This window comes from Acomys minous, assembly GCF_964271855.1.
Source record: "Acomys minous genome assembly, chromosome: 9".
NCBI lineage: Eukaryota > Metazoa > Chordata > Mammalia > Rodentia > Muridae > Acomys > Acomys minous.
This window is the reverse complement of record NC_140490.1, coordinates 89,154,407-89,181,088: the sequence shown is the minus strand read 5'-3', so window position 1 is coordinate 89,181,088 and position 26,682 is coordinate 89,154,407. Positions and strand designations below refer to the sequence as shown.

The 26,682-nt window shown below is 42.8% G+C and overlaps 1 protein-coding gene across 1 annotated transcript in view; it reads left to right on the top strand.

Moving 5' to 3' along the window:
* The window catches only part of WASHC4 (WASH complex subunit 4), a 55,793-nt gene that overhangs the window by 10,778 nt on the left and 18,333 nt on the right, over nt 1–26,682 (top strand). Inside the window, exons 7-22 of the mRNA XM_084796282.1 lie at nt 1,481–1,563; nt 3,069–3,111; nt 3,514–3,617; nt 4,354–4,474; nt 7,931–8,054; nt 8,169–8,296; nt 9,501–9,661; nt 14,640–14,766; nt 17,970–18,095; nt 20,104–20,211; nt 20,970–21,116; nt 21,238–21,317; nt 23,038–23,143; nt 23,665–23,781; nt 25,223–25,391; nt 25,870–26,024. Of these exons, the coding sequence (XP_084652408.1) occupies nt 1,481–1,563; nt 3,069–3,111; nt 3,514–3,617; nt 4,354–4,474; nt 7,931–8,054; nt 8,169–8,296; nt 9,501–9,661; nt 14,640–14,766; nt 17,970–18,095; nt 20,104–20,211; nt 20,970–21,116; nt 21,238–21,317; nt 23,038–23,143; nt 23,665–23,781; nt 25,223–25,391; nt 25,870–26,024 (1,899 nt within the window). The remainder of the gene's footprint in view (nt 1–1,480; nt 1,564–3,068; nt 3,112–3,513; nt 3,618–4,353; nt 4,475–7,930; nt 8,055–8,168; nt 8,297–9,500; nt 9,662–14,639; nt 14,767–17,969; nt 18,096–20,103; nt 20,212–20,969; nt 21,117–21,237; nt 21,318–23,037; nt 23,144–23,664; nt 23,782–25,222; nt 25,392–25,869; nt 26,025–26,682) is intronic.

Genomic DNA, 26,682 nt, shown 5'->3' with positions numbered 1-26,682 from the left:
TTTGATGCCACAGTGCTTGCATTTATTTAGTTGCATTCTAGCCACATTGGCTGTCCAAGAACACTAGTGTCTGTAACACAGCTAAGTGAGCTAATGATGCTTGTCAGGTATCTGAGGGAAAGCAGCAAGTGGGTGTGTCTTGATTTATTCTGTTTCTGTTTTATGGATTCTTTGAATATCTGCACTTATTTCTGCCTTTTTGCCATGCTTTCTGTTTTTTATTTTCTGGTTACCATTTTTTTGTGGGGGCAGGAAGGGAGGGAGGGAGTTTCGAGACAGGGTTTCTCTGTGTATCCTTGACTGTCCTGGATTTGCTTTGTAGACCAGGCTGGCCTCGAACTCAAGCGATCCATCCACCTACCTCTGCCTCCCAAGTGTTGGGATTAAAGGTGTGCGCCACCACCACCTGGCTCTGGTTACCATTTAACCTTCAGAAGTTTAATAACAAATACAAGGAGAGCTGTTTGAAATTAAAATCCATTATTTAGCACATCAATGATGCCTGTATTCAAGCTCTCCAAGCCCCGGAGAGGGCTGAGTTAGGGTTGTGAGTTCAAGGCTAGTCTGGCGTATGTAGCAAAAACCTGTATCTTTAAAAAAAAAAAAAGTACATTATTACTTTTTAAGACTTTAAAGTGTATTTAGGTCTCACTAATAGCTGTGTAAAAAGTTCACTGTCCAGAGTTCATACAGTGTGTTTATTGAGGGAGGGGTGTGTGTGTGTGTGTGTGTGTGTGTGTGTGTGTGTGTGTGTTAGAAATTGCTCTTGGTGCTGAGGGAAACCAGTACAAGAAAGCAATAGAAAAATTTTCAGTGAGAGCTTACAGTTTAGAGTACACATAGGTTTTTACTAAGGTTTTAAGGATTTTAGATGGAAATTGGTTCAATAAGGTTAAAAGGTGAGAGCTTCAGAAGGTCTGGGTGTGGTAGATCTGATTCCGTGATGATTGGTCAATATCCTTGAAGTTAATGATACTGCACTGAGTGTGTGCCAAGCTACATATATATAATTAAAGATAGCAAATGAGCCAGGCGGTGGTGGCACAGTGGCACATGGGAGGCAGAGGCAGGTGGATTTCTATGAGTTTGAGACTAGCCTGATGTACAGAGCGAGTTCCAGGATAGCCAAGGCTACGTAGAAAAATGTGTTTTGAGAAAAACAAAACTGAAACAACAAGATAACCAGTGCAGTGATTGAGAGTGACTTGTGGTAATTGCTGTCTGTCTTTGTTGTACTTGTAAACTGGGGGCCGTTCTCCTTCATTTACAGGGAAGGGCTGCGTGCATAATGAGACAGTAGAGCTAGAAGGGCTGGGAGTGAGTGCAGGGTTAGCAGAGGGAGGCAGGAGCTGGCCTGCAGGAGGCGAGAGAGGTGCTGGGTCTGGCTGCCGGGTCTAGAGGTTTTCCTGGAAAACTGTTTTGGTTGCGTTACAGCATTTCAGAGGCAACTGTGTAATATGCACTCGCCTTGTCATTTCAGGAACTGTCCTGCTTTGTCACAAGATGCTATGAAGTGGTGATGAATGTCATTCATCAGTTGGCTGCCCTGTATATCAGCAACAAGTAATGCACTGTAGAATTATTCTGGCTTTTTAAAAATAGCAGGAAGTACTTTTTGGAAAGTAATTATTTGAAATAGCTTTTAATTCATTCATTTACTCAGTGCTTAGAATGTTTAGCTACAACTGAAGGTGTGTATTCCTTTTTAATGTGTGTACATTTACAGGCTTATGAGGTGCAGTTTTCATCAAGTTCACGAGTCTGATTGCTATCTACGTAAGAATATTGACAAAAAAATTTTAAAGAAGCTTCATCATAGGGGAAAAAGAGCTGATACAGAATTAGTTACACACAGTCTCTGTTGTCCCCCCCCCCCATGTACATTAGTGCTCTCTGTTTCATAAAGTCATGTGACTTTTCTTAACTTACACAGTCTTGGGGCTGGAGCCAGTGTAGACCATCTACACTAAAAAAAAAACAAACCATAATTGTAATGATCTTCCAGGTGTCGGGATTCCTACCCTAAATTAAGAAAGCTGATCAGATAGATTTTCACAGTGCCCTTGCTATTCTTATCACCATAAATAATACCTAACATTTGAACGGGTTTTTTGTATTAATTTTTTGTATATCTCCTGTACCACTGTTGAGGGATATGATTCACACTCTTTAGACCAGGCTGGCCTGGAGCTCATGTCGCTCTGCCTGCCTCTGCCTCCCTGGGTGCACTCTTACACTCTCAGTGAGCGCTGAGGCCCACAGGTGCCATTACCAAGATTTCACAGCAGCTTCAGTACTGGTTTTTTGTGACCACCATCCGTTTGTTGGCCCTACTGTGCTGTGCTGTGTCATAGTCTCTATAAGTGGGTAGGGCACATTTACCACTTCATTCTCATCCATTTCTGATCAGTTTGGTGTTTTTATCTGTTGTGGCTCTTCACCAAAGTGATCCTTATAGGAGGAGCAAATGAGAGGTTCCTCCACCTGCACCCCGACTCCCACAGTACCTGAGGTGGAATCCTGAGGAGTCCTAGTCCTGCCATAGAAAGATAACATTACATATTTGTTTTAGTTCAATTTTAAATGTGCTTTCTATACTCTGGAATACTTACTCTGTAGTTGGTGTACAAGCACTATATTTACTAAGATGGATAGGAAGGAAAGCTAACTTTCTGTGGCTTCATAGTAGGCTGTAACTCTTAGAAGTTTGATGTATCTCTTCTCGGTAGGAAGGGGAACTTAAGAAGGAGTCCGACAAGTTCTTAAGGGCTTTCCCTCAAGTAAAAAGATTATAGTTGGCAATTGAGAAGTTCTAATAGTGCATGAATTTTCCCCCCTGTTTGTATGCAAGGCACATCCTTTAGGTTTAGAAACTAAGGTCATCCGTTGGCCAGTTGTCAGGAGCACAGCAAGGGTAGCTCAGACTCAGCACTGGCTTGTGCCAGCAGCCTTAAGATAAATACATACCACAGTTTGAAGAGCTGCTGCTTCTGCATTGATTTCTTGAAATTAGAATGAACTGTGACCAAAAATATATTTTTTTAAACTTGTGTGTTATCTTATTATAGGACAGGACCCAAAATTATAGAGACAACTGGAGTTCATTTTCAGGTAAAAGTTAATTTTCCTATTTTACATTGCAATTTGCATGGTTAGGCAGTATAATAATGCTAGCACCCCACCCCTGTTTCTGGGTTCCCTTTTGTCTGTGTAGTTGAGGAGGCATCACTTACTATGACCTGGCTCTCATAGTTTTTCCCAGTAGTGTTCCACTTCAGTCTTGCTGTTGTCAGTGAACAAATCTGCAGCATCACAATTAAGGAAGAAAATATTAGGTAAAATATACTGGACTTAGGCTGGTAGTACCATTTGAGGACCAGACTTGTAGCTTAATAAACAATTGATACCTCCTTTCACTAATTTAATAATTAAACCAAATGTGTTTTGCTTTAAAAATTCACATGAGACTTCTAACTAGTGACTAAATGATAATCATTAAAGGTTTTTTGACAGACTATGTATGAGCACTTGGGAGAACTGTTAACAGTTTTACTTACCCTGGATGAAATTATTGATAATCATATCACATTGAAAGACCATTGGACTATGTACAAAAGGTATGCTAACTAATAGTTTTACTTTGTACAGCTGATGTGCTAGTTTTGGTAAAAACTCAAAGTACAAATGATTCAGGTTCTTTAAAAGACAAAGAGATCTATATTGAAAAGGAATTCCTGTCCAGTGTTTACTTTTATTTGTGTGTATGTGTTTGTGTCTGTCTGTCTACATGCATGTCTACTCGTGGGTGTGGGTACCTAGAGAGGCCAGCAGAGGGAGCTGGATTCTCTGGAGCCAGAGTCACACACACTGTTGTGAGCCACCTGATGTGGGCACTGGGAACCGGACTCAGGTTTCCTCTGCTAGAACAGCCCAGCTGTTAATCACTGAAGTATTTCTCAGGCCCTGTCATGTCCAGTATTTTCATGAAGACAGTCAGCCCCACTTTTGGATAGGCTTTGTGAGATGATATATATGATTATTCTCAGAGTGTTGTAGAATGGTAAGATTTGTTTTTATTCGGTTTTTGTGTTCAAGTGAAAGTTTTTTGCCTTACATTTTATTTTATTTTATTATATGCCCTGGAATATTCTTTTAAATTTATATTCAGTTCACAAATATTCACTAAATGTTTGATATATACAGAGCAAGAGGCAACTGAATTTGTAGAAGCATAAACATTTTATTAGGATTGCTCCTCAGAATAATAAATACACAATTTTATTTCTTGAAGTATTTTTAACTTTAAAAAATTTATTAGATAGATTTAAGATCCTCTTGTCCATCTCCTACAAGGTTACTGAAATCAGTCCATCACAATCCTTCGAAATTTGGGATTCAGGAAGAAAAATTAAAGCCATTTGAAAAGTTCTTGCTGAAGCTGGAAGGGCAGTTACTTGATGGAATGATATTTCAGGTAAGTGAGCTGTAGCAGGCTGCAACATAAGGGTTCTTTTTAAAAATACATATTTATTATTTATACAATGTTCTGCCTGCCTGTACACCTGCAGGCCAGAGGAGGGCACCAGATCTCATTATAGATGATTATGAGTCACCATGTGGTTTTTGGGAATTGAACTTAGGACCTTTGGAAGAGCAGATGGTGCTCTGAGCCATCTCTCCAGCCCTATAGAAGGGTTCCTATAGGTTGGTGCAGCTCAGAATTACAGTGGAATACTTTTGTAGAACACTTTTGAATTTCTGTCTCTAGAAAGTGCTTTAGCTTAAAAAAAAAAAAAAAAAGAAGAAAGAAAAGATCACAATTCAAGTATAGCTTAGTATCTTAACAATAAAATGAAAAGTTACCAAGCCGGGCATGGAGGTGCATGCCTCTAAATCTAGCACTCGGGAGGCAGAGGCAGGCGGATCTCTGTGAGTTCGAGTCCAGCCTGGTCTAAAAAGCAAGTCCATGACAGCTAAGGGTACATAGAGAAACCCTGTCTGGAAAGACCCCCCCCAAAAAAAAAAGAGAGAGAAAGAGAAAGAAAAGTTGCTTAAAATGAGAGCTTTAAAATTAAACTATGCAAAAATATAAAATGGAGTGAGGCATGGTGGTGCACCCTTGTAATCCTAGCACACAGGAGGCTGTCTAAGACTTCAGGGCTAGCCTGGGGTCACAAAGTGAATTCTAGGTCACTTTGAGATATATAATGAGACCACCATCTCAGAGGAAAATAAAGACAAATATCTAAGGATTTTAAAATCCAAGACATAGTCATTTGTATTAAATATTATGTGTGTTACTAGCTTCTAGACTTAGTTTTTTTTGTTTTTTTTGTTTTTGTTTTGGTTTTGGTTTTGGTTTTTCGAGACAGGGTTTCCCTGTGTAGCCTTGGCTGTCCTGGACTCACTTTGTAGTCCAGGCTGGCCACGAACTCACAGCGCTCCGCCTACCTCTGCCTCTCGAGTGCTGGGACTAAAGGCGGGCGCCACCACGCCCAGCTAGACTTAGGTTTTTAAGATGGCCTATAAAAACTCTGAATGACTGGTAGAGTGCACAGTTCTTTGGCATGCTCTGGGGTCCTATATTTAATCCCCAGAGCAGAGCAACACAAAAGCTTAGTGAATTCTTCTCCGCCACCAATTGTGATTTGCATGTGCACAAACAGGATACTTTCTTCTAAATTGAAACAAACCAAAATCAGTTAAAAACATCACTCCTTAGTGCCATGCTGTATTGACAACACAGAAGCAGCACATTGTCTCCATCATAGAAAGACCCGAGCAGTACTGATTGGGTGCTGTCCTGCCAGAAATTATCCCACTCCACTCCACTCCACTCCACTCCACTCCACTCCACTCCACTCCACTCCACTCCAGACTCCACTCCACTCCACTCCACTCCACTCCACTCCACTCCACTCCACTCCACTCCACTCCACTCCACTCCACTCCACTCCACTCCACTCCACTCCAGACTCCACTCCACTCCACTCCACTCCAGACTCCACTCCACTCCACTCCACTCCAGACTCCACTCCACTCCACTCCACTCCAGACTCCACTCCACTCCACTCCACTCCAGACTCCACTCCACTCCACTCCACTCCACTCCACTCCACTCCACTCCACTCCACTCCAGACTCCACTCCACTCCACTCCACTCCACTCCACTCCACTCCAGACTCCACTCCACTCCACTCCACTCCACTCCAGACTCCACTCCACTCCACTCCAGACTTCATTCCACTCCACTCCACTCCACTCCACTCCACTCCACTCCACTCCAGACTCCACTCCAGACTCCACTCCACTCCACTCCACTCCACTCCAGACTCCACTCCACTCCACTCCAGACTCCACTCCACTCCACTCCACTCCACTCCAGACTCCACTCCACTCCACTCCAGACTTCATTCCACTCCACTCCACTCCACTCCACTCCAGACTCCACTCCACTCCACTCCAGACTTCATTCCACTCCACTCCACTCCACTCCACTCCACTCCACTCCACTCCAGACTCCACTCCAGACTCCACTCCACTCCACTCCACTCCACTCCAGACTCCACTCCACTCCACTCCAGACTTCATTCCACTCCACTCCACTCCACTCCACTCCACTCCAGACTCCACTCCAGACTCCACTCCACTCCACTCCACTCCACTCCACTCCACTCCAGACTCCACTCCAGACTCCACTCCACTCCACTCCACTCCACTCCACTCCACTCCACTCCAGACTCCACTCCACTCCACTCCACTCCACTCCACTCCACTCCAGACTCCACTCCACTCCACTCCAGACTCCACTCCACTCCACTCCAGACTCCACTCCACTCCACTCCACTCCACTCCAGACTCCACTCCACTCCACTCCACTCCACTCCACTCCAGACTCCACTCCACTTCACTCCACTCCAGACTCCACTCCACTCCACTCCACTCCAGACTCCACTCCACTCCACTCCAGACTCCACTCCACTCCACTCCACTCCACTCCACTCCAGACTCCACTCCACTCCACTCCACTCCACTCCACTCCACTCCACTCCAGACTCCACTCCACTCCACTCCACTCCACTCCACTCCAGACTCCACTCCACTCCACTCCACTCTGTTTGCTTTAGTTTTACATCATCACATTTTTAACAGAGTGGCCCTCTTGGTTTTTAAGATCAGTTTATCTTAGATATAAATGTAGTTATTTTTGTTCCTTTTTTCCTGGCGTCATTTGTACACACACACTGTTAGGAGCCGTGCATGTGGCTCATGCTCATTACCTCCTAGCACTTGGAAAGGTCAAGCAGGGTTGCTTATAAATTTGAGGACTGCTCAGAAGAACCACAATAAATAAGTTAAGGAAAAAGGAAAAAAAAAAAGATGTTGCAGCTGGAGCGATGATGTGGCAGTGAAGAGTGTGGCTTGAGGAGAACCTGGGTCTGATTCCTAGAACCTGCATGTGGCTCACAGCCACCAGCAGCCGCACTTGCAGGGCTCCTGACACGCTACATGCTCTCCCGGCCTCCATGGGCAGTGCATGCATGTGGTTCAGAGACACACATGCGGGCAGAACACTCCAACTATGAATGCTTTCTGCTGGGAGTGGTGCATCACTGTTACTCGAGGCACTCGGGAGGCAGAGGCAGGCAGATGTCTGAGTTTGAGGCCAACCTGGCCTACATAATGGGCTCTTTGAGTGAGTGAATGAAAAAAAGACCTTTCCAGTGCTTCAGCAGTGACTGTTCCCGGTCATCTGTGAGCCTCTCTGCGTGTCTCTTGACTTGGGGTTGAGTGCCCTGTAACCGCACACTCCCACCAAAGGGTGAGACGCAGTGCTGTAGTTACAGTGATACAGAAGCCTGTGCCTCGCCTGGCTGTACACAGCTCGTTACTGAGAGGCTGAGCTTCTCTTCTCATGTGTCTTGTGTAGGCCTGTATTGAGCAGCAGTTTGATTCTCTCAATGGAGGAATATCTGTGTCAAAAAACAGCACCTTTGCAGAAGAATTTGCACATAGCATTCGCTCAATTTTTGCAAATGTGGAAGCCAAACTAGGTAATGTAAACTTTATGTTTGAGGTTTTTTAAAAAAAAATTAAGTTCACATTTCCGTAAAAGTAAGTAAGATTCAACTATCATTTGTTCTGTTTTTATGTTGTTTCTTTATAAGGTGAACCTTCTGAAATTGACCAGAGAGACAAGTATGTTGGAATTTGTGGGCTCTTTGTACTGCATTTTCAGATCTTTCGAGCTGTTGATAAGAAGCTTTATAAGTCTTTATTAGACATTTGTAAGAAGGTAAGATCTTGAAACTTACTTTCAAATTGTGACGTAAATTTTGACAAAGCTAGAGATTTAAAAGTGCTAACAAAAAATTAATTTAAAAAAGGACAAGTTAATTTTTATGAAATGTAGTTGTGTAAAAAAAAAATTAGGGCTGTGGAGGTGGCGCCATGGATTTGGCTTGCCATACGTTGTGAGGACTGGCGCTGAGGTTCCCAGCACTCACGTAAGTGTGATGTGAGCATATGCCCGCCTTTAATTCCAGCAGTGTGAACGTGGGAAGGTTATCTTCTGAGCTCATGATACTAGCCAGCATGTGTCAGAGAACTCCGGATGAACAAGTGTGAACCATGGGCTTCAGTACACACGAGTGTGCACATGGACTCTCCTACACACATGAAAAGGCATACATGCACACCATATGCATACACATACTTATAAAAAGGAGCAGTAGTGTTTTGAAGTGCAAACATTCTTGAAATGAGCACAGTGGTAAATGAAAATAACTTCCTTTCATATGAATGTGTTTATGGGGGGTGATCTTAGTTGGTGTGTGCGTGCTCGGTAGCTTTGCTTTGTTTCTGAGACAAGGTCTGGCCGTGGAGTACAGGCTGTCCTCAGTCTCAGCCATCCTTCTGCCATAGCCTCCCAGTGCTGGCACCGCAGGCATACACCCCATGCCCTGGTCACATTAGCAGCCATCAGTGCTCTTACTACGACACTTCCCTTTGCTTTCCTCTTGCCCTTCATTCTTCCTAGAAAAGTAGAAAAAAACGTAAGTTGTTACTTTCATCTTTGCTATTTTCATGATAATGATACCCAGTTTCAGGATTGAAACTTAGTTTGTGTGTAGTACTATCAAATAACAACAGACTATGAGGCCTTAGCTATCTTTAAGATTGTTCCTTCTAGTGTTTTAGTAATTTGACTTAACATACAGTCTTGAAGGGTTGAATTAGTTTATCTTTTTAGTATATTATTAGTTATTGTGAGGTTGGTGTTTGTAGATGGTGCGTGCGTTAATATTTAGGCAGAGTAAAGCACTGCTCACCAGCTGCTGAAGTAATGCTTCCATTCTTCTATAGTAAGACAGTTCCCTTGGAACACCGCGACACTCAGTAGTGACTTTCTTGAGCTCCCTTCCCTGTTAGTTGCAGCACTATTCAGCATGTTGTTGTTGGGTCTGCGTTCTATGGTTTCCCCTTTCCCTTCTCTTCAGGTGCCAGCCATCACTTTAACTGCCAATATTATTTGGTTTCCTGATAATTTTCTGATTCATAAAATGCCAGCAGCTGCCAAACTTCTAGACAGAAAAAGTCTTCAAGCCATTAAAATACACAGGGAGACCTTCCTACAGCAGAAAGCCCAGTCACTTACCAAGTAAGTTCTGTAAAACAACTACAAAGAAAATGTTTAGATGTTTTATATTACAAGTACTTGAGTGACAGGAAGAGGTGTGTGTACAGTATATTATCAGACAGTGTACTCTCCAGATGGATTGTTTTTACATTTGTTTAGTGTATCTGGGTGTGTGTGTAAGGCAGAGGGCAGCTCTCTCCTTGTACCATGTTTGCACTGGATCCTCAGGCTTGTGTGGCAAGTTCTATTACTGAGCGCCTCTCCAGTCCCCAGATTCATTTTCCAAGAACTTCCTTTTTTTTCTTCAAAAAACCAAAATGTGTGTTTGTATGTGTGTGTGTGTGTGTATGCGTGTATGCGCACATGCACCCTCTCTTCAACTATTTGGGTCCCTGATCAACTTAAGATTGTCAGGTTTGGTGGGAGGTGCCTTTACCTATTGAGCTAGCTCCCAGGCTAGACATACACCCCGACCCCAGGAGAGGGTTTCTCTGTGCACGTTGGCGGTCCTGGTTACTCTGTAGACCAGGCTGGCCTGGAACTCACAGAGAGCTATCTGCCTCTGCCTCTCAAGTGCTGGAATTAAAGACATGCATGACTACTGCCTGGCATAGAACTATTTTTAATTTATGCTTTAGGCCTAAACTTTCTTCTCTCTTAATATTTATGAAAATTAATGTGTGCAGATAGCAGAAGTCCTAAAAGCTAAAACTTAAAAGTAATTTTCTTTAGCCCAATTTTTTCCCCCTGCAACTTAGTCTTGTTTCTAAAAGGACAATTTTTCTTTATTCTGAGATTTCTCTTTTTACTTATTTAGAGGTACTGGATATTGAACGCAGGCTCTTGTGCAGTCCTAGGCAAGTTCTGTTCTGACCAAGCTGATTCCTATTCCTTTATTTGTTTATTTTTAATCTTTTACTATGTACCCTTTCAGTAATGCATAAAACGGAAAATTTCAAAAAGCTCCAGTGTTAACCATTACTCAGCTTTAGTAATTAACTCACTGTCGATTCTAATTTGGGTGCATTGCTAACATGTTAACCTTGATGTAGTTTAGTTGGAACACTACATGGTTCTGTCATTGGCTTGTACTGGTCATGCAGCTTATCGCCTTCAATCAGTGGGTGAGGGGATAGAATTGGGCCTCTGCTGCAATAGGGAGAAGACCTAGGTCTGGCCTGTTAGTCTTTCAGCTATCTTAGGACTCCTGTGTCCTCTGGCTAACCGTGTGTCAGGAGGGGCCGCCTTTTAAGAGGCCCACAGACTGTAGTGGGTTGAGATGAGCAGGATGATGGTGTTAGAGGACGTGCGCCTTCTCTGCTAAGCCACAGGAGCCGTTAGCCTTCAGAGAGATCTGAGGAAACGTGCAGTGTCTCTGGATGTTTAAGAGGCAATCCGATTCAGGAGGGAGCAGAGTTGACTTCTCTGGCTCTAGAAGGCTAACTAGATTTTGAAAGGGAAGATGACAGGTAATAACAACCATAGTTGCCAGCAGTGTGGATCTTGGCACTTTGCAGCAGGCATTATGCAAAAGACTGTAAGAACATTGTGTCATGTGGCCTGCCCCGTCTTCATTGGTAAGAAGTAATAAGCAGAAGTAAGTTCCGTGGAATGTTTATTGTAAGCCAGGAGTTTCCAGAACCTGGCCTGCCTCATCCATAGGAAACAATAAGTAAGAAAACCCTGCAGCAGACGTTCCTGGTACTGCCATTTTCTGAGAAGATTGGAGTGCCTTGCTGATGGGTTAACAGCAGGTAGCAGAGCAGGCAGTCCAGCTGTCAGAAGTGTCATGTGCCCCAGTCTGCTGTTTACCATGACTTCAGATGAGTTAGCCTTAGAGATGTGGCCATGGCTGTGAGCCCAGGAGTCTGTTGGGAGGATGCTTTAGTAGGTGGAGATTGAATGTTTTCTTTTCCAAGACCAGTTACCTGACAGAATTTTAACCTTAAGCTTTTTATTTTGTTTATTTATTTATTTGAGACATAGCCCTGGCTGTTCTGAAATTTACTATGTATACCAGGCTAGCCTTGAGTTCCTGTCTGTCTCCTAGTGCTGGGATTAAAGGAGTGTGCCATCACCGCAGTCTACCTCTAAGTTTTTGGTTTTAGACACTTCTCTATAAATTCAGTATAGAGCTCCAAGATTTAGAAAATGGCAGCTGTTGCTTCTGTTTGCCCCCGTTTCCTTGCAGTTGTGCCAAAGAAACCTAAAATTCACTCTACTGATGTGAAATGTGGGGGCGAGTGATCATATGGGTAGAAAGCTGCGAGGTGAGCAGTTCTGTTGCCAGGAAAGGAAAGGGAGCTGGGGACAGTTCTCCACTTCTGCTGTCACCACCCCTGACACCGCAGTCCAGAGTTGGTGCATAGCTGTATTTTACTGTTTGTGGGTCCTTTTGATGCTGGGAAAGAGCTGCCTTTAGTGGTTAGAGGTCTGAGCCTTTGGGAAGCATTTAGGCTGATATATAGATACTGACATTGTGTTTTACTGGGTCATGGAATCATTTTTTCCTTAGTATTTCTCCCATTTATACTTAAAAAAATGGAGCTGTAAAATTGATAATGGAATTACCTCTGCCTCTCCCCCATCCAACAACAACTTACAACCTGAAGCAGTTCCAGTTTTCCATCCTTGAGAGACAAGGACGATCTGCCATTGGCTGTAAGACTCACAGCGGCACTGACAGAAACCTCTGCTTCATCCACAGTGTCTGACCCAAGGCTGATTGAGCGCTTTTTATTATGTATTACCATGGTCAGAATTGTGTTTTTTCTGCCTCAGTTTCCTGAGTGCTGGGGATTACATGTGACATGCCTGCCACACACTCGACAGTGAGTCCTTTCCTTTCCTGTTTCTTTCTTTTTTTTTCCCCTTTCCTGTTTCTTTACCTGCTTCCTCTTAGCTTTCCTCCCTTCCTCCTGTCCTGTCTTGCTGTCTTTTGTTTGCTGCTGGTTTATCCTGAGTAGTAGAAGGGCCAGCATGTGGTGTTGATTGTGTCTTAGTGCTGGGAAGGCGTCCCACAGGTGGGCAGGGCATGCTATTCATGTGGCAGTTGCATCTTCTGTAAAATGGAGCACATAGCCTACAGTAGGCTCTAGGGAGGGAAAGAAGGGGGGAGAGACACAGGGTGGGATGTGGAGAATAGAGAGAGGCAAGGACCCACTGAATCGAAAAGTTCTCCAGGCAAGAGAGTTACTAACACACAGCTGACACTGCGGGGGCCGGAAGTGTAAGACGCTTCAGTCCTATCACACTAAACAGGATGTCCGCTTTTAAAAGTTCCCAAGGGGCCCGGTGCTGTGGCACACATCTGTAATTCCAGAACTCAGGAGGCAGACTCTGAGTTTGAGGTCAGCTTGGTTTACAAAGTGAGTCCAGGACAGCCAAGGCTACTCAGAGAGACCCTATATAGAAAAACAAAACAAAACAGCAACAACAAACCCTCAAAAACAAAACAAAGTTTCCACGGAAAGAGGAGGTATTGAGTTGTAAGGAAGCAGATTTAGTTAATATGTGGCCTATACTGTGTTACTGAGACATGACGGGTCACAGTTATCCGGATAGGGGGTTGGGTCTTGGTGTAACCATGTGATAGTACTAAGTATGCTTTCAGCCCCCAGTGACTGGCATGGGCGTCTGTATATGTCAGCCTTGCTTGAAGTCCTCTGCTGAGGGCCTGCGTTTTCTAACTAGTGCATAAAGTTAATGTGGGGTTTGAATGAGCTAATTTCTGTCAAGCTTAGAACAGCAGTTGGCATATCATAAACATTCAAATTAGCTTCTAAATTCAGATTCTGTCTACTTCTACTGTTTAAAAAAATGATTTAAATTAAAAATTTAAATATTTATGTGTCTGGCTGTATGTCCCGTGGCCACAGAGGCCAGAAGAGGTCATCTGATAGCCTGGAGATGGAGTGTAACCTCAGCTGTGAGCTGCCGTGTGGGTGCTGAGAACTGAACTCAGGTTCTTTGCAAGAGCAGGAAGTGCATCTTGGCAGCTTCTGCTTCCACTGCTCTTACTGTCACTGAAGATGTCTTCTTTCCCCTGCATTATTATATTTGCTCTATAGCTGTCATCCCTACGATGCCTTATTTTTTAACACATGAGCCAAAGTCATAGTGAGCCTCTTTTTTTTTTTAAAGATTTATTTATTTTATGTATATGAGTGCTCTATCTGGACGTACACCTGCAGGCTAGAAGAGCAGATCAAATCACATCATAGGTGGTTGTGAGCCACCACGTGGTTGTGGGAATTGAACTCAGGATCTTTGGAAGAACAGCCAGTGCTCTTAACCTCTGAGCCATCTCTCCAGCCCCGATAGTGAGCCTCTTAAAACCTGTTAGAGCGAGTGACCCTCATCTTCAGTGGCTTCTCTTAGGTACTTGGCGTGAAGGCAAGCTTTCCATAAGGCCTTCCCCAGTCTCTCGTACCCTCCCTCTCCCTCTGACCTCTTTTCTGCTCTCATCCTCCTTTTTGTGCTCTTGCCATACTGGCTTCTTGTTCACTCCTAAATAAGCTGGACACATTTCCCATAAGGAGTGCTGCTCATACTCCTTGAATCCTCTCCTCTTCATGTTTACACATCTTACTTGTCAGTCTGGTTCAAATCATGGCTCAAAATCACCCATACTACAGTCTACTCTGATCATCCTATTTAAAATTGTAAAACTATCCCAGGCCCTCTTTCTACCTACTTCCCCCAAAAAGCATATATCACCAGACATTTAAAAATTGTATAACTCTCCTTTCTAGAATGTAAGCTTCATGGAGCCTGCCAGGAGCTTTCACCTGTGGTGTTCTCAGCTAGAATCAGTGCCCGGCTTGAGTAGGCACTCAGTTAGTATTTTAGGTTTGGTAACTTATATTCATCTAGGATTTCTTTTGATGGCCAGAAACTTATAATTCCTGCTGGAAAGAACATTTTACTCTTGTCAGTATGAAGACATGGAGATCTGTTTGGTTGTGTTCTGAGTAACCCCACTGCTTTCCTTTGCTAGGGATGTGCAGTCTTACTATGTCTTTGTGAGCTCATGGATGATGAAGATGGAGGCTCTGTTATCTAAAGAGCAGAGGATGGATAAGTTTGCTGAGGACCTCACCAACAGATGTAACGTTTTCATACAGGTAGTTGCATTTTCTTTCTTAGAGTATTTTGAGTGCAGTTTCTTTGTGAACTCAGTTTACAGAAGTTACACTTGGATGCAGCTGTGCAAGGGATGGTCATGCTTTACCTTTAAAACAAATTGAGGAGTTGGTGAGACAGCGCAGGGGGTAACACAGACACCCCAAGTAACTGGTAGCTTATAGCTTACCTGTAACCCCAGCTCCAGAGGACCCAATGCCTCCAGCTCCTTGGGTACTGCATTTATGTTTACCTGTCCATGCACAGACAGACAGACACAGACAGTTAAAATATGAAAAAAATCAAACCATTTTAAGAACCACAAATATTGACTTGTTTATCTTTGTCTAGATGACTTACGTGGATTTTTCTAATATAGCCATTTAAAGCTTTGCATGTCTTTAAGCAGGTCTTTTTAGCTGTATCCTATAAGTTTTGTGCTTTCTTTATCATTTCTGCTCGAAATATCTAAACTTGTTTGTTTGTTGTTTGTTCTGAGACACAGTTTCTCTATTCTTGGCTGTCCTAGACCTCACTTAGTAGACCAGGCTGGCCTGGAACTCGCAGAGATCCACCTGCCTCTACCTCCCTAAGTGCCGGGATAACAGTTGTGTGCCACCATGCCTGGATATATCTAAACATTTTAATTGTAACTTTATCTTTGAAGTTTTTTAATTAGTTAGTTAATTTAATGAGTGTTTGGTTGTGTATGTGCATGTGGAAGTAGAGTACTACCCGTGGGAGTTGTTCTCTCCTTCATCCTGTGGTCCTGAAGATCAGTCAGACCATCGGGCTTGGTGGCAAGTGCCCGTACCTGCCAAACCATCTTGGCCGTGCACCTTTGGGGGTGTTTGAAAGATACTTTTTTCTTCCCAGATATGTGAGGATTTCCTTTATCTTTATTACTATTTTTTAAGATACATGTATTTAGTGTGTGTGTGTATGTGTATGTATGTGCACACGCATGTAAGGGTCCATAGTACCAGTGTGGAAATCAGAGGATAACTTGTGGACATTGGTTCTCCCTCCATCATGTGGGGCCCAGGAGTGGACTCAGTTGTCAGGCTTGGCAGCAGAGCCCTCACCTGCTGACCCATCTTGCCAGTCCTGCTTCATCTTTTCATTATTGAGTTCTAGTAGGGAAGGTAATTTCAGTTTTTTGAAACTGGCAGCTGTAATAAATAACCCATGTGCAGCTTAGAGTGGACTGTGTGCACCTGTCAGTTGTAGTTTGGGGCATGGCAAGGTTTATTAATCTGTATTTGATATAGATACTGATCTACATTCCCTAAAGACCGAGAAATCAATGAGACTATCCCACTATTCTGTGGGGTTGTCTACAAACAATACCCTTCTAGTTCTATCAGGTTTTGTTTTCTATGTTGTGATGTTAAGTGCGTAGTGTTAGAATTGTTTCTCCCTAGTGATGGATCTTACTTCATTAAGAAGGTCTACTTGGGAAGTGGGGATTTTAGAGCTGGAGCGTGTTTGCTCATGTGGAAGGCTTGGGGCTGGCTTCTAGAGCCCTTTCCTACCAAGAAGCAGCTGTACATGGTGATCCTAGTGCTGCTTTCTGTTGGGGATCACTTGGTGCTTCTTTTAGTTAATGTCTACATAGCGTGTCTTTACTGAGCCTTATCTGCAGCCTTTGTAGCTTCTTACATGGAATGTGTGTCTCCTATAAGCAGTTTATATTTTCCCCCAATCTGGTTCTGTTTTATGAGAGAGAGAGAATGAGAGAGAGAGAGAGAGAGAGACAGACAGACAGACAGACAGACAGACAGACGTGTGTGAGAGAATGAATATGTGTCTCTGTGTGTGTGTGTGTCTGCACATGAGTTCACACGTGGGTGTGCTTGATTCTCTGGATATGTGTTGAGGACAGAGCTTGATAAAATATATGTCTTTTTCAATCATCCTTATTTTTTGAGACAGTCTTTCACTGAACCTGGAGCTGACTGTCACAGCTGGACCAGCTGAATAGCAAGCTCTTTTGGGAGATGCCTGTCCCTCTGGGCTAGATTTATAGACAAGCACCACCATGCTTGGCTTTTTTCATGGGTGCTAGGGACCCGAACTTGGGTCGTTGTGCTTGCACAGTGAGCATTTTGCCTATTGAGCCATTTCTTTAGCCCCCATCTTTGTCTTTTCATTGGGCCCTGAACTGGTTTCTGCCCTTGGGTTTCCTGTTTCTAGCAGAAGCCTCTGAGGCCGATGGTCTGGAGAAGCAGCTCCAGATGTCAGGCTCACTGCTCTAGGCTTCTCTCTTCACAGTTTTTGACCACTTGCTTCCTTATTTTCCTGTTAGCTCTCTGATGCCTCTCACCAGAGGTTTTTGTTTTGTTTTTTGCTTTTTTGAGACAGCCCTGGCTGTCCTGGACTCACTTTGTACACCAGGCTGGCCTTGACCTCACATATATCCACCTGCCTCTGCCTCCCCGAGAGCTTCCACCGGGCCCCGCATAATGTCAGTATCTGACCACAGGTTGAGAACTGCTGGTCTAGGCAGAGAGGAGTGGTGGTGTTAGCCTGGCTCGCAGAAGTTCCTTTGCGTGTCTGCAGCATAAGGAAGCAACTTCTCCATTTTCAGTCTCTAGCTTCTTAGTTCTTGGCTTGCTGCTGAGTGTCAGCACATGTGATCTGTTCTCTCCTAAGCACTTAAGACAAGGATAGATTAGTAGATATTTTCCTGGCATATACACACCATTTTACTGAAGAGGTTTTCATTTTCTTTAAGTGAAAAGAATTTTAAAAGCCAGTATGTGCTGTATCAGTGGTGTAAATGCCTGGTATTTGATAGCCCAGGAAATTATTAAGGACTGCTTTGAAACCCAGTGTGCTGTTTTGTTAGGAACAGTATGTAGACTCTTTAAGAATTGGCTTTAAAAGGGACCTTGAGTGTTTGGAGAGATGACTCAGGATAAGAGCACTGGCTGTTCTTCCGGAGGACCCATGTTTAATTGCAGCAGCTCATAACTGCGTATAACACCAGTTTCAGGAGATCCGACACCGATTTGTGGCCTGTGCAGGCACTGCATGTGTGTGTCGCACTGACATACATGCAGGCACACTGCCCATACACATAAACATAGTAAGTGAGAGACTTTAGAAACGCTGGCTACTGGCATGCTGAGGAATAGCAGAAATAGAGAATGGCGTCTGTGAAATCTGCGTGCTTCCACTCAGTGTTTATTTTCTTTCGTAGGGCTTCTTATATGCGTACAGTATCAGTACTATTATTAAAACTACAATGAATCTCCACATGTCCATGCAGAAGCCTATGACCAAAACCTCAGTGAAGGCGTTGTGCAGGCTCATCGAACTTCTTAAGGTAAGGCAGTGCTGTTTCACTTCGCCACCGTGGCTGTGGGACATGACCTCAGCCACAGGGAGTGGATGCTCTTGGGAGGGTTTTACGTCTTGGTTATGTCAGAACACAAACTTAAGAGGAAGTGAGCTGAAACTTGGAAGAATCTCTGAAAAGCTATCGTGATTGGCTAGTACAGGTGCTACTTTATACAGGGGTGTGCATAACTCACCCTGGCTCCCCTCAGATGTGCTCAGGTTGGTACTCCTAATGTGATCGTGCACTAGCGGACAGTCAGGAAGCCATCTAACTCAAAGCCCCGTTTATCATGAAGCCCTGGGTGCCCCCGTGTAACTTAGTGAGTAGGCTCCTGAAAGTGGAACTGTGTGTGGGCCTGCATTGGCATCCCTGTACAGGTGAAAGAGTGAACTGAGGACTGTCTGTGTTTAAACTCCACTGGCAGCTAATCTCATGAGCAGGAAGGGAGAGTTAGCTCTAGCTTTATTAATAATTGTTTTTCTCATGGAAGTGTTAAAAAGCAAGTTTCATGAGTAGAAAAATGCTTGTGTTAAAATACCCATTATTAAAAGTACTCAAATGCAAGTGAGGTCACTTTGCATGACACTGTTAATTGTAGTTTAGATAAAGCACTGTGGTCTTCTGAGTAAACAGTGGACCAATGGAGGTGATCACATGACTTAAGAGTCAGTACACTAATGGAATGTAAATTTTTTTTTAAGCATAAGTCTTTGTAGGCAGAAGAGACCAGTCATGAAATTAAGATTGAGATTTGCTGATAAGTTTGTAGTAACCATGGACTTTAGAGTTGGATTTTCTTAGAACTTTCTTTTTCTTCTTCTTCTTCTTCTTCTTCTTCTTCTTCTTCTTCTGTTTTTTTTTTTTTTTGTTTTTGTTTGTTTGTTTGTTTGTTTTTCAAACTAGCCTTGGCTGTCCTAGACTTACTTTGTAGAGTAGGCTGGCCTTGAACTCACAGCGATCGCCTGCTTCTGCCTCCTGAGTGCTGGGATAAAAGGCGAGTGCCACCACACCCGGCCCTACAGTTGGATCTTAAGGAGACTTTTTTTCCAGTTGAAGTTCCTCCTTTCCGATGACTCTGACTTGAGCCAGGGTGACATAAAACAAGCCAGCACACTAGGGTTACCTTTCAACTCAGGGTACTTCTCCTGCCTCACCCTTCTGAATGTAGAGATGATAGACCTGCTCCACTGTACCTGGTGCAGCGTCAGTCAGTGAGCACAAGTTGTTTTGACAATTTTTTAATCAGTACTTATTAATGATAGTGAATTGTTTTCTTCATTAACTTAGTGTGTTTCTATTAAAAAATACTATTTATGCTTTTTTGGGGGAGGGTGTCATTGGTTGTATATAAAAAGAAACTTGATTCATTTGGGATCTGGATCTGTTTTATTACATGCCTTCCCCAAGCAGTGCCATATCTTTTTATTTTCCTTATGGTTCTTGACAAATGCAGGTGCTTAATTTTACTGCAGTTGAATTTTCCAGCAGTTTGTTTGTGTGTGTTCACATGTGTGTTTTGTGTATAGGGTGTGTGTGTGTGCACCTGTGTGTGAAGGCCAGAGGTGAACCTCAGATGTTGATTCCTTGAAGCTGTGTACTTTGTTGTTTGAGACAGGGTCCTGGGGCTTTCCCAAGAGGCTGGCCAGCTCCACGGATCCTCCCATCTGCCTTCTAGGCCCTGGGGCTATAAGCTTGTACCACCATGCTTGGCCTTTTTGTTACATAGGTGTGGGAAATCAGACTTGGTTCTTCATGCCTATGACGCAAACAAGCACCTAAATACTGAGCCATCTCTGCCACCCCAAGTAGTGGGCTGTGTGTGTGTGTGTGTGTGTGTGTGTGTGTTCATGTTTGCATATGTGTTTTTGCCATCCCACCCCCCTCAAGTCTAATTCACAAATCCCTTCGTTTGCTTGGGGTCATGAAGGTTTTCTCTAACGATTTTGCTTGTAAGCATTAAGTTAGATTCTACAGTCACTTTTGTCTCTTTCAGGCAATAGAGCATATGTTCCACAGGAGAAGCATGGTTGTGGCGGACTCAGTGTCACACATAACTCAGCACCTTCAGCATCAGGCTCTCAACTCCATCTCTGTAGCTAAGGTACACAGACCACCATGCACTCAGCACAACTAAAGTATCAGGTTCTGCTGTTGATCTACATTCCTGCTTTAGTCTCTTCATTCTCTTCCTGCCAGATGTGTGATTTCTATAGTGTTTATCCATTGCATTTTGTAATCTTTAGAGTTACCAGGATTAGAATTATAGCCTCTGAAAAGCTAATACGTTGACTAATATAGGTGCTACTTTATACAAAAGTGTGTGTTGATAGCCTCAGAACTCAGCCTAGCTCCCCTTAAATGTGCTCAGATTGGTACTCCTGATGTGATCGGTGCATTATCGGACAGTCGAAGGAAGCCATCTAACTCAAAGCCCAGTTTATCATGAAGCCCTGGATGCCCCCCATGTAACTTTGTGAGTAGGCTCCTGAAAGTGGAACTGTGTGTGGGCCTGCATTGGCATCCCTGTACAGGTGAAAGAGTGAACTGAGGACTGTCTGTGTGTTTAAACTCCACTGGCAGCTAATCTCATGAGAAGGAAGACAAAGGTTTGGTCCCTTATTTTTGGAAATGCTTATTTGTTATATTAATGAGAATATGTTTAAAATAAGCCCCATGTGTTTACTGTCCCTGACAGTGCTAAGAGAGACAGTTGGAGAAGCTAAGTTCAGAACAGTGGGGGAGTGCATTTTCCTGCGTTCTCCTGAGCTATGCCATAGAGAACAGAATAGAGAAATTTTTTTCTTTTGAAACTTAATGATGTTAGAATCAAAACTGATAGCTTTCTGTTTCATCTTTAAGAAAAGAGTAATTTCAGACAAAAAATATAGTGAACAGCGTCTTGATGTGCTGTCTGCTCTTGTTTTGGCTGAAAACACCCTAAATGGACCAAGCACAAAGCAACGCCGACTTATTGTTTCTTTGGCATTGAGTGTTGGCACACAAATGGTAAGTTTATTGCTCTTATTCACGGGATAAATGTGAGGTCTGAGGGTCACAGCTTATTTGTTAGCCTAAGACACTTGAGCTCATTGTGATTACAATTTATGTTTTCCCTTCTTGCTAATAGAAAACATTTAAAGACGAAGAGCTCCTTCCCCTTCAAGTAGTCATGAAAAAGCTGGATCTTATCAGTGAGCTTAGAGAACGGTAAGTGAGCTGGGTGTGTGGGGATAGTTGGAGGCCTGGGCAGTCGAACATTGATTTCTGTCCTCCCATGTCAGCACGTCCCAATGTCCATTTTACTGTGTGGCCCAGGCTGGCCACAGTGCTGAGGTCACAGGTGTGCTACCACATTCAGACTCTTTCCCTGACACGGCCAGTGTAGGGATGAGATCCACAGGGGCGTCAGTTCTCTCTGTAACTCTGGTAATGTGACTTCACACAAGACAAAGCAGTTCATCCTCAGGGTATCTGGCAGATCCTGGTGTCCATTGTCATTATTTTATTGGTGTCACTACTGGACGTTCCAACTTGCTGCTGTATAATAAAGCTTTATTCTTTGTGAGACACCTGATGGCCCATGGTATGGCGGCATGTTCTGTAATTTTATCTGGAGATAAAATTTGAATTGCAGTCTCAGAAGCATGTTATTGGGTTAAACTGAGTTGGAGAGGCTTGTTTTTGTAGGTTCTGTGATTGTTTTCTTTGCATTGAGTGAGTGTAGGTCTCCTGAAAGAACAGTGAACCCTGAGCCTCAACAAAGTTGAACTGTTGCGTTACAGCGCAGTTTTCATTTAATGTTCCTATTTTCTTTGCTATTCTGAGAAGCTGGTATTTTTGTAGTTAGTGGTGTTTAATTTTCCAGTCCTTGAAAGAAGTGTTGGGCCTTTTCTACAAGATACTTTGGGATAATTCTCTTCTGTAAAGTGTTTCATAGTCATTTGGTAGCAAAGACACTGTAATGTGTAGGCTTTATGCAGCAGGTTTTTTGGGTGGCTTTTTTTTTTTTTAAATACAGGGTCTCACTATATAGTCCTAGGTAGCCTGGAACTGGCTGTGTAGACCAAGTTGGCTTCTATCTCACAGAGATTCTCCTCTTAAGTGCTGGGATTTAAATATAGAGAGTTGGAGCTAGAGAGATGGCTCAGAGGTTAGGAGCACTGACTGCTCTTCCAGGGGTCATGAGTTCAATTCCCAGCAACCACATGGTGGCTCATAACTATCCACAATGAGATCTGGTGCCCTCTTCTGGCCTGTAGTACATGCAGGCATAATACTGTATACATAATAAATAAATAAATATTAAAAAAAAGAATACTTTAAATATAGAGAGTTTAGTGCACAAGGTTTGGAGGGCTTAAAAAAACAAAACAAATCAGTGAGGGGATCCCAGGTCTTAATTTTTAAAACTCATTTTTCATTTTGGAGACAGGCAAATTATACATGCATTGCAAGTATTATTTCAGGTAATATGGAATTTTTTTTTTTTTTGGTTTTTCGAGACAGGGTTTCTCTGTGTAGCCTTGGCCATCCTGGATTCACTTTGTAGACCAGGCTGGCCTCGAACTCACAGCGATCCACCTGCCTCTGCCTCCCGAGTGCTGGGATTAAAGGCGTGCGCCACCACGCCCGGCAATATGGAAAAATTTTAAGCATCTACTTAATAGTCTATTGTTTTCAACTGTCTTAAAACTAAAATATATGCAGAATTTTGATAATATAGAGTATTAAATGTTTCATTACACTTGCTGAGTTTGAAAAATATTTGGTTTTATGACTTCGTGCAGTACTGTTGGGTGAGGTGATTGAGAGAATGAATGGAGGAGCTCAGACCTCTTTCCCCTTAGAGTACATAAAGTCAATTCTTCTGTGTTGTTTAGGGATACTTATATTGGTACCACTAATTACTTATTACCTTATGTTGTAGAGTCCAAACACAGTGTGACTGTTGTTTTTTATACTGGCATCGAGCTGTCTTCCCAATTTATTTAGATGATGTATATGAAAATGCTGTTGATGCAGCTAGATTACATGTAAGTAAAGAGTAATCTAAAAGAATAAACATTTCTAGCCACTTTTTAAGTTTTAAGTAGGTCATTAGATTTAATAAGCCATCATTAAATTGACCTGTAATGATATTTGGAAGTGTTATTATGCATATCCAATGAGGGTTTATAAAGTCCGTGGTTGAATTGTGTCTCAATACGAGTGAAGTTAGTTTTACTGTGCGAAATTGCTCTGTCCATGCAGTTACTATTCGCAGCTTACTTGCTTTGAGCTTGCCTTAGTAGTTTTGATATTTACTTGTTGGCAGGCTGTATGCCACTCAGTTTCTTTATGGAAGTAAGTGTTTGAAGGCACATGTAGTGAAAGACTAGCAAATGTCTGCTGTGTGCCTACGTTGTGTGTCTCGGGTGTTTAAGAAAAGAAAGCAGGCATAGAGAATTATTGTTTCATTCAGGTCAGAGTTTCTGGCTTTGTATATATTAGCCTTTGTAGTATTGTGTAGAGCTCTGGTTTTCTAAACTCAGCTGTGCTTCGGTTTCCTTGCTAGTACATGTTCAGTGCTTTACGAGACTGTGTGCCTGCCATGATGCACTCACGGCATTTAGAGTCCCATGAGCTGCTTCTGGACTGCTATGACAAGGAGATCATGGACATTCTAAACGAGGTAAGATTAGACTGAACACTGAAGGTTAAGGACAGTGCTGCAGATGGCAGCATCTGAGGAGAATTCTGCATGAAGCTGACTTCACTGAGTCAGAAATCCTTTAAACAAGTCTGGGTGTAATGATGCGCACTTGTAATCCAGCACTTGAAAAGTTGAGGCAGGAGGATTGTGTGTTCCAGGCCATGGCCCCTGACTCAGAAAAAGCTCAAATTAATTATTTACAAATTACTGTGTAAACCAAAACAATTTTTGTTTGGAAGAGGGGATTAAAAATGAGTAAACTGTGCTGGGTGATGGTGGCGCACATCTGTAATCCCAGCACTCAGGAGGCAGATAAAGGTGGGTCGCTGTGAGTTCGAGGCCAGCCTAGTCTACAAAATGAGTCCATGGCAGCCAAGGCTACACAGAGAAACCCTGCCTCAAAACCAACCAAGCAAAATGAGTAAACTTCACAAGATAATCCTTTTTCAGTGTAATGGAACTATGAATTTTTTTTTTAATTTTACTCTCTTTTCTATTGCCCTTCCGGGTTTTCAAACCTTGCAAATGATCATGAATATTTTTATTTAAAAATAAAATAGGTAACTGGCTAGTATTTGAAACTCTGATAGGTAAGAAACTACAGTCGATTTAATTATTTTTAACATAGTGAATTGTGTGTATGTGTTTCAATGAGTGTGTAGTTTGTGTGTGTTGTCTCTCTGTGCACCTGTGCTGGCGGAGCAAGTGTGGGAGCAGAGAGCAACCTGGGGTGTTTGTCGTTGCTTTGAGACAGGCTCTCTGTGTTGCTTGCTGTTGTACAAACCAGACCAACTGGCTCAAGAGTTCTGGGCAATTCTCTCATCTCATGCTAGGACTACTGTATCTGGCTAGGACTACCGTATCTGCTTCAGGAGTGTTGTGGGGATTTGACTCAGGTCTTATACTTGTCTGCAAGTGCTTTTCATCTACTGATCCATCTCTAAAGTCCTCATGATTTAAGAAATTTTAAAGATTTATTTTATGTATATTTTTGTTGCCTGCATGTATGTATGTGAACCATATATGTGCAGTCCCTGTGACTGTAAGTGATAACCATAAGGAAATCGTTTTCCTTAACGCACATTGCAAGACACTTACTTCTTTGCTGCTACTTTCCATATATTTTATGCTTTGTATTACATAATCCATGTTCCTTATAGTGAAGCTATAATTAAATAATTAAATTTAAAATATTCATGAAGATGAATTCTCAGTATTTTGCTCTCCCCTGACTTAAAAAAAAATTATTAGTTTAAAATTTCAAACAAAAATAAGATTTTACCATTGAGGGTTTAGCATCCTGAGTCAAGAACCTGGTTGGTCAGTTTTTTGTCAGTGCACTATGAAGGTGAAGACACAAACATGTAGGAACAATGCAGTGGGAGTGCCATCTTGAACAACTCTCACTTCCTCTGCATAGCATTTGCTGGATAAGCTGTGCAAAGAAATTGAGAAGGACCTGCGGCTTTCTGTGCACACTCACCTGAAGCTGGACGACAGGAACCCCTTCAAAGTCAGCAGGAAAGACTTGGCACTCTTCTTCTCTCTGAACCCGATTCGGTTTTTCAACCGATTCATTGACATCCGAGGTGAGTGTTGCTCTTCTTCTTAAGCTTGCCCTGTCTCTGCTGACCTGTTAAACAGCAGGCGATCCTCAGATGTCTCCTCGGCATTCTTTCTGTTGCTTCATTTTTACTTCCTAGCAACTCTGTAACCCAGGGTGGCCCAGGGACCCCTCATACTCAGCTGCTGCTGCAGCCTCTGCGCACTAGAATTACCAGTGTCTTCCACCACACACAATCCTTGTTTTTGTTGTCACTGTTTTGTTTTGGTTTTTGCTGTTAAAGTTGTTGAAGATAAGGGTTCACTCTAGCTGAGGCTCGTTCTGAACTTAGGATCCTCCTGCCTCAGCCCGTTGAGCGTTGAGACTAGCACCTTACCTTAAAGGAACAAATTTGCTTTTAAAATCATGTTGCTTTTTTTTTTTCTTTTTTAATTGCATTGCTCTTTTACTGTTCACAAATCAAACATGGCATTTTGAAGGTTTGTTTTCTTTTGTGTTTGTAGCTTATGTAACTCACTATCTGGATAAGACTTTCTACAATCTCACAACAGTAGCTCTTCATGATTGGGCCACTTACAGCGAAATGAGAAATTTGGCTACGCAGCGTTACGGGTTGGTTATGACAGAGGCACATCTTCCTAGTCAGACTTTGGAGCAGGTGTGTGCATCGTTTTTTTGGTGTAGTGTGATAGTTTGACAGTATTAATTTAAGAAAGACCCTAGTATATATATACATATACATGCATATATATATATAAAGTAATTTTTACACTTATTTATGTGTATGAGTGTTTTGCCTGCACGTGTATATCTGTACCACATGAGTGCCTGGCGCATGCAAAGGTTGGAAGAGTGTCAGATGCCCTGGAACTGGAGTTAGTGTGAATGGTATTGAGCTACATTTTCCAAAAACCAGATTCTCTGAAAGAACAAGTACTCCTAACCTGTGCGCTAGCTCAACATCCTCTTAATATATTTTTTTCTCTTAATGTATTTTTAAAGATTTTTTTTTGTTATAAAAACCTCGTATTTGACAAGAATGGAATATTAGATGACACTAATGAGTTTTACACACACACACACACACACACACACACACACACACACACACACACACACACACACACAGGTCTGGGGGCTGAAGAGATGGCTTAGCAGTTGCAAGCATGTACCACTCTTGCAGAGGACCTGAATTCAGTCTCCAGCCCCGACATCTCAGAGCTGCCTGTTAATCCAGCTCCAGGTGCACTGGTCCCCTTGCATGCACACCCCCACACCTCGTATAATTACAAAATAAAACCAAAAGGGTTTGGTGC